General features: G+C 32.6%; 1 protein-coding gene across 3 annotated transcripts in view; it reads right to left on the reverse strand.

The window, feature by feature from the left end:
- Positions 1–7,777, reverse strand: part of gramd1a (GRAM domain containing 1A) — a 59,119-nt gene extending 51,342 nt beyond the window's left edge. For 2 of the 3 annotated variants that reach the window (XM_087287700.1, XM_087287699.1), the window contains exons 1-2: positions 7,460–7,777; positions 4,699–4,812 (exon numbers count right to left, since the gene is read on the reverse strand). Coding sequence is in view for 1 of the 3 variants with exons in the window: in XM_087287701.1 (XP_087143827.1) it covers positions 3,066–3,175 (110 nt within the window). In the remaining 2 variants the exon portion in view is untranslated. Of the gene's footprint in view, positions 1–3,065; positions 3,659–4,698; positions 4,813–7,459 lie in introns of those variants that run through there. The other variant, XM_087287701.1, reaches the window with a different exon arrangement.
- Positions 7,778–8,024: the final 247 nt, after the last annotated feature.

Genomic DNA, 8,024 nt, shown 5'->3' on the forward strand with positions numbered 1-8,024 from the left:
CATAACCTGGTAACAACCAGTGCAGCGAAGAAACTGCAACGTGGCGGTAACATCAAGTTATAAGGCTAAAAAATAATGTCTGGGCGACGCAGTGGCACAGTAGGTAGTGCTGTCGCCTTACAGCAAGAAGGTCACTGGTTCGAGCCTCGGCTGGCTCAGTTACCGTTTCTGTGTGGAGTTTGCATGGCTTTCCTCTGCGTGCTCCGCTTTCCCCCACAGTCCAAAGACATGAGGTACAGGTGAATTGGGTAAGCTAAATTGTCCGTAGTATATGAGTGTGTGAGGATGTTACCCAGAGATGGGTTGCGGCTGGAAGGGCATCCGCAGGGTAAAAACATGCTGGACAATTTGGTGGTTATTCCACTGTGGCGACCCCGTGTTAATAAAGGGACTAAGCCGAAAAGAAAATGAATGAATGAAGAAAAATGTCTGTTTCTAACGTCTTGGAAGCAGAGATTTAATTGTGAACAACGCAACAAAAAAATGAAGTGATGTTTTGCACAGTTTGCCGTCAGGTTGACAAGTCAGCCACCTTTTGTTAAATAATTTCGAACCGCAAGAAAATACCTCCACATTTTCCATACTGCTCTTTTTGTTTGTATAACACTTTTATTAACATTTTTTAAGTATTCAAATTCCAGACTCTCAGACTTTTATATTTTTGACACATTATTTGAAATATGCGGCTAAAAAATAGCTATTAACTTCCCTTTTCTTTTGGTGGGGCCAGTGAAAATTTTGGCACTTGTCTATGGGGATTAGAAAAATCAGTCCTGTGATTCCAGTTCATTCAAATCACACATAGAAGGTAAATCGCCTCATAATGAACAACCTCAAGACATAGGCGATTTATAATTTCATTGAGCTGTTTGGAAGCATTAAAAGTGTCCTAGAACATGTATAAAACTTTTACACATATTGACCCAGAGACTGTTTAGATGCATGTCACTGTTGAGAAGATGAGGACAGAAATTGCCTTAAACACCCAGCAAGAGAAAAAGAATAAAAAAATAAAACAATAATAATAAAAATTATTATTATTATTATAAAAAAAAATAACAATAAAAAAGGAGAAAATGGAGAAAGGAAGAAAAAAAGTGGCCTTGTTCACCGATACTTTTATACTTTATTTTAAAGTTTCCTGAGTGGTTAAGCACTGTGTATTATTAAATAATTACTTATGGGTAGGGCCAGACCGGAATCTGCAGACATTTTTTGCTATTTCTGCGCAGAATTTTGTTAAAAATCTGCGGATTTTTGTGGAATGATTTTGGCAGTATCATAACTAAAACCTTAATATATGTATGAAATAAAAGTAATATTTTTATTTAATGTTTACTATGCACATCCAATTAGATCCACTTTATTTGGTAAACAAAGCAAGTCTCTCATATATCTACTAACAGACAGAAAATATTACTTTACACTGTAAACAACTGTATTGTAAAACTGTAAAAACACTGTAGTTTACAACTGTATTGTAAATAAATCATATGAATATTTTCATATTAGTCAATATTAATATTACTGAAATTAATTTAAAAACTGAATAAATATTAATTTACACACATTTTACACAAGTAAATAAGAATCAATGATAGGCTAAAAATCTGCAAAATTCTGCATGATTCTGCAGATTCCGTGTGGGCCTTATTATAGGCTACTTGCTATGGTTAAGGTTATAATGAGAGCTCGGTTTAGGGTTAGTTGCATGTAATTATGCATAATTAATTGTAATAACTATAGTAAGTACATGGAACAAGCGTAACGGACATTTAAAAAATAAAGTGTTACCAAAAATGATCATCAAACATACACTGAATCTACATCACGTAAATGAAGTTTGGTTTTCAACTTTGACTTGAAGAAATTATTAAACTAATCTATTTTATAATAAAGTTTACTTTTTCAATTAGTAGAAGAACTAATCAGAAAAAAATATTACAAAAATTTAAGAAAATTAAATGTTTTATGATCAGCATTTGCATGCTTTGTTGTAAATGAGTTGCGTAAATTTGATTAGATTTAAAAGAAATAATTGCTAAAACAATAAATAAATCAATAGTCACCATTTTAATAATATATTTAAATGTAATTATAAAGCAGAAAGATGTAACAAAAAGAAACAATTGCATATGCATTTTGTGAAAAAATCTGATATTGTAAGATATTTTATAAAATAATTATAATATTTAACCCATATCTCCTAGCCCTCAGCTGCATGCTATTGGATCTTATCACTTCACTTCCTTTGAACAGCATATTCATGTGACAGAAAATGACATGTAAATACAAAAACCTGTTTTTCTTACTCACCTGACTATCACATTTGCATATTATGCCTCGTAAGATTTGTGCACATGTAATGTTTACTGTGGGTAAAACTGAAAGGGGTCACAAAACAAAGTCTTTTTTCCCGTCAGCAGTACCACAACCTGGTGAGCCATTCAGAGGAAACTCAACCATAACAATACAAGCGTGCACACACATACAAAAATGCACTCCTGCACTTAAAACTATTACCATAAGAATACCCACTGACAATTTTACTAAAAACAAAAAGGACAGAGTTAAACACTAGTAACATATTCTGTCACACACACAAAAAATAGCCAGATCAGCAGTCATCAATCTTGACCTTTAAAACTGTTAAGAAACTTCCTGATTATTATCAGATTATTAAGATATAAATTCCTCCTACAGACCAGTTTCATCACTAGGTTTCAAAACAAGACTGACAGCCATTTATCCAAGGCAGGGACAAGATCTACCACTTTATTTACTCTCCTGTTTGAACAAGCCAAATCATGTTCAGGTTTTGTTTGAGCAAGTCAAACCACAGCTATTAATACTTTCACTTACACATACAATCAGTTCACAACATGCAGTAATTAAAAATGATTTTACGATCAATATCAAATTCAAATGAATAAAGGACAACGATGACAGGTACTTCATAAACCTAATTAGAGTCAAATAAGTCAAACTAACAGTAGCACTTTATCTTCTGCAACTATGACACAACAACAAATGTTGATCATTTAATTAATAATAACAATGCCTACCTTCCATTAGACGAATTTCCCCCATTGTTTTTTTCTTGTTCGGCCTCATAAACCAGGCGGGCGACAGTACGAGGGGTGATGTTAAAATCCACTTTCTCGTAGGAACACATCAGCACCCCTACTTTAGCCGGCAAGCTAACAAAAAAAGTATCTTTCGTCGCCAGTTTTCAAATTTAGTCACTTTTTTCTAAAGATGAATTTAATTTTAACGTCGAGTCGACATTATATACGCAGGAAAATGCGTAAATGACAAATCAAACTTAGGTAAACAAACCATGATAGGGGTTAGCGGTGCTAACGAACCGGTCAGCAGTACTATTCAGACAGTTGGATCGGATCCTAGACGCTAGTTGGCTGCTAGCAGAATGCTAAAGATACCGGTGGGAGAGAAAACGGTCCTCTGTTTACTTTTTCTCATCCGTGATTTCGCCTCTTCGCCGTTCTAAACTCATAATCGCTGGACTAAATGAGGATTTCATAGTTAGTTCTATGAAAATATGCTCGTTAAATCAGGAAGCCATTACACATTAAATACACGAACTTTTCCTAACTTTAAATGCTTCGTGAAGAGATAGTAGGATTGAACAGTTTCCAACGAAACGGGCAAAAAAGTGACAGGGGTGCATGTAGACAACAAGACGCATAGTGGCAGTTTGTGACTTCAGTAAATTAAGGTTTGAAGCAAAAAGATGAGAATATGAACTATGAATACTGTCCTTATAAAAACACGACTCAAAATGGCATAAGTTATTAAATGGAGATTATACTTGATTACATACACCCCCCTCTTGGTATACGTTATGGTACGCTCGAGCGAGAACTCATCAAAAGGCTCTTCAGCGAACACAGACAGAAAGTAACGGGTGCTTTTGGTGTTTTGTACAACAGGCCTGAACAAACATTACTCATTTTAAATAGCTATAAAGTGCTTACAATTGACAGAATAAATTGGTTATTTTAAATATTTGAATTAGACTATATGCTCATATTACCAATGCTTTATTAAGAGCTGTCAAAGTGAATAATGTTTCATAGCAAATTATAGATCAACAAAAAATTATATATGAAAAAAAAACATTCAATTAAGGAAAATATGATTATTATTTTTTTAAAAATCAAACATTTGATTAAGATATGCATTAGAATTATACAAACTTGGATTTAAATAATAAAAGGATATTTATTATTACAAAATAATTAAAGAACAAAAATATTTCCATACCCCCATAGTTATAAAATTTGAGTAAATGATACAAACCTTAATATAAATGAACATTAGATTCAAAAACTAAATACAAATAAGATAGAAATGTTAACTTTTCTTTTAAAAGTACATAAGTCAATCATGTTAATTACCATAATAAGTAAATGTGTAAATAAATGCTTGTTTTGTAAGCCCCTGCTATATTTCATTTAATCCCTCGACTTTATTTCTTTTTATTATACCTATGATTTATTCGCTTACTGCGCCCTCTTCAGGACATTAAGTGTAGCGCGTTTAATTCAAATTAAAGGAGGAATACCTTAATAAGATGGGAGTCCAACAATATTACTTTGTACATTAGGACTGTTAGTAATGTAATAGTCATCCTAAAAGATTAAAGCATGAAAACATAGTTAATAAATTTCTTACCTCGACTGCTTGTATCAGCAAATATCATTTTCATTATTCTGTCAATCATTGCAAGATGCATTTGGAAATTATTTTCTCACCAGCCCTTTTCTCCCCAAGAAGGTCACCATTCGGCTAAAGAAAAACACAAACAATTTATATTATAAATATCCTCAAGGTAACTTTTTCCAGCCCACATAAAAAAACGGTTACTACTACTATAGGCTAATTTATAGTGAATACAGTGTTCCAGTGTTTATGAAGTGTATTGTTGTAGCCTATATAATATAGAATTTACAACACTTTCTCAATGAATGCTTTGGCATAATGTAGTTTTAACTAGTGAACTGAAAACTAATAAATAGGCTACTTTACTACAGTAGGCTATGCGGTTTATTGTATACGTATGAGCAATTCCAGCGTTATGGATGTGACATTTGCAGTAAAAGAGAAAGTATATGTTAATATTATGTTGAAATATCTGTTTATATTTTTCAAAACAACTAACCATAGAGTGATGGGATCAGAAAAATATCAATCTGTACAAAATTTTTTATATTTTAAATGAGAGAAATAATCAAGCGTTATGGATTTGACCAAAAAAAGTTAGCCAGTTTACAGTATACAACATAATTTCTGTGAATTTATTAATTAACTTGCACAAAACAAACAATGATAATTAAAAAGATAAGAGTTGTTCTTTATAGAACATAAATGACTGATTTTATTTTATTTGACATATTTCCATTTATAAGGAAAAAGCTTCACTAAGGATGTGACATCTCTTTGTTATGGATGTGACGGATGTGAAATTGGCACTTGTGTGACTTTGATAAATCAAATATAAATGTTTGAAAACATTGACAGACATGTGGGACGTTCTACCAGAAACGTACATTTTCACTTTTAAAAAATGTGACAGGGCCTGACTTAAGCTTGTCGTCCTCAAAAGAATCATACAAAAACAAGCATAAAATCATACAATTCAATGATAGAACACATCCTTGATCAATGTCAACTTCTTCTCCGTCAAATGATGACACTTCTGAGTTATATCCTTAATGTAAATGTGACAGGACTGACAGAAACACAGCGAAAATTTAAATGTATTTGTATTATATTTTTGTAGTATTTATTTGTAGAATTTATTTATAGTTATTTGCTGTTTCAGAAGTTTTTTCCCTTCTAAATAACTATTAAAGCTGTAGGTTCAATTGGGCTGAGAACAAGGACAATAACAGAGTTTGTACAGTGTAAAGTGTTGTTAATACAGAACAAGAATCTGAGAAGCAAATGAATGACATATTCCTTTACAGAACAACTCACAGAAATCAACCATCAGCCCATTTTAGATTTTTTTGGGATGAAATACTTTTTATTCACTGTACTTTTTTATTTCAGGAACAGATAATGTAGATTTCAGGTAAAAGGTCCCATTTTTGAATGTTTTTAAGTACTGTAAAATACTTGCTTACACAAAAAACGTAGAAATGGTTTTGTTATTTTAGTGACTAAACTTTTTTTCATGGCAAGGTTTTATATATGAGCAATTCCAGCGTTATGGATGTGACATTTGCAGTAAAAACTCAAGACATAAACTCACACAGAAAGTATTTGTTAACATTATATTGAAATATCTGGTTATATTTTTCAAAACAATTCACCACAGAGTTATGGGAGCAGAAAAATATCAATCTTCAGTATACAGCATACTTTGTAGAAATTCTATGAATTAAACTGCACAATCCAAAATAAATGCTGCTAATCAAAAGGATAAGAGTTGGCTAACGATAGAACAAAAATTATTTATTTTATTTGATATTTTTTGCATTTATGAGGGAAAAGCTTTGGTATGGATGTGACATCTCTCCGTTATAGATGTGACAGATGTGAAATTGCCACATGTGTGATTTTGGTAAATCAAATATAACTGTTCGAAAACATAAAAAAAAGACATTTTGACTATTTTAAAGCACTGTAAAATACTTCCTTGCACACAAAAAAAACAAAAAACGCAGAAACAGTTTTGCTGTTTTGGTGAAAACGTAATTTTTTTCATGGCAAAGTTGACATTTGCATGAAATTGCTCAAAATAATATATTGAGGTAAAGTTGGTTTTATATGTGTACATTCATTCTGACAACTTTTGACATGCTCCCTATATTGTTTACCATGGTAATTTGAATATTCGGTCTGAAATTACATGCAAGTATGACTTGAAAACAACAAAAGCACTATGTATTTGACTGTGAACAATGATGTACTTTGATAGTCACAGGCTGCTAATATGATTTCACTATTTAGAAGAATATTTTTGTGAATTTATATTATTAAGGGGAAATTTTCCTATGTCTGAATGTAAAACTAACTTTACCTCAATTAAATATGGTTGTTGAAAACTACAGTATTGTAGAATTTGTTTATATTAGGCTACTATAGCTGTAGCAAACATACTAGAATTACCACACCAAAAACATTAGCCTATATTTAGCTAAATTATTAGTTTTTAGTGAAAACTGATTGTTAAAAAAATAACAAAACAATTTTCTCAGCAGTGAATTTGAATGATTCAACCACCGAGCTAAAAGTTAAATATTATCCGTTTACGTTGTGTAGGCTGGAGAATGTGGACAGCAACAGATACAATTGTATGGTTCTAGCCTATACATTATGCCATAACTCATATTCACATGCTTCCAGTGTTTTGCTTACAGCTTTCCTACTACAATCAGTTTTCCGCGAGAACATTTACTTCATAAAATATCAAATAACCTTGACTCACCTCTTAATTCGCATTTTGGCGTTACGACACTTGCCATCTCTCTGTCTCACACACACAAGGACATAAACACACACGCGTGATTCGTCTTGTAGCCTAGAGAGAGAGATATTCGTTGTGCCTCTGTTCGTCTGCTGGCAGTGAATGGGCTTCTGGAAACTCGAGCTCTGCTAAATATAAAAGTGCACCAGCTCGTGGGTCCAGCAGGAAATCTAATGTGCAGCCCACTCGTGTGTGGGGAGGGTCTGACGCTAGAGCCTCGAGGACCAAAACAACAACCTTCACTTTATCAGTCAGTCCCTTAAACCCCTGACGCAATCTGTGACATGACATGACAAGTCAGGGTAAATACCTTTTACGCGAACACGTGCATGATCTGAAGGACAGTGATTTGACAGAAATATAGCAGAAGTTAAAATGCATGTAAGGGATATTTTACCAGAAACGTACATTATCTGAAATAAAAGCATAAATAAAGTAAATAAAAAGTATTTCATCCCAAACATTTCCAAAATATACTGAGTTGTTTTGTAAATGAATTTTATTATTAATTTAGTTATCAGATTTT

This window comes from Danio rerio, chromosome 16 (genome assembly GCF_052040795.2).
Source record: "Danio rerio strain M-AB ecotype USA chromosome 16, GRCz13ab, whole genome shotgun sequence".
NCBI lineage: Eukaryota > Metazoa > Chordata > Actinopteri > Cypriniformes > Danionidae > Danio > Danio rerio.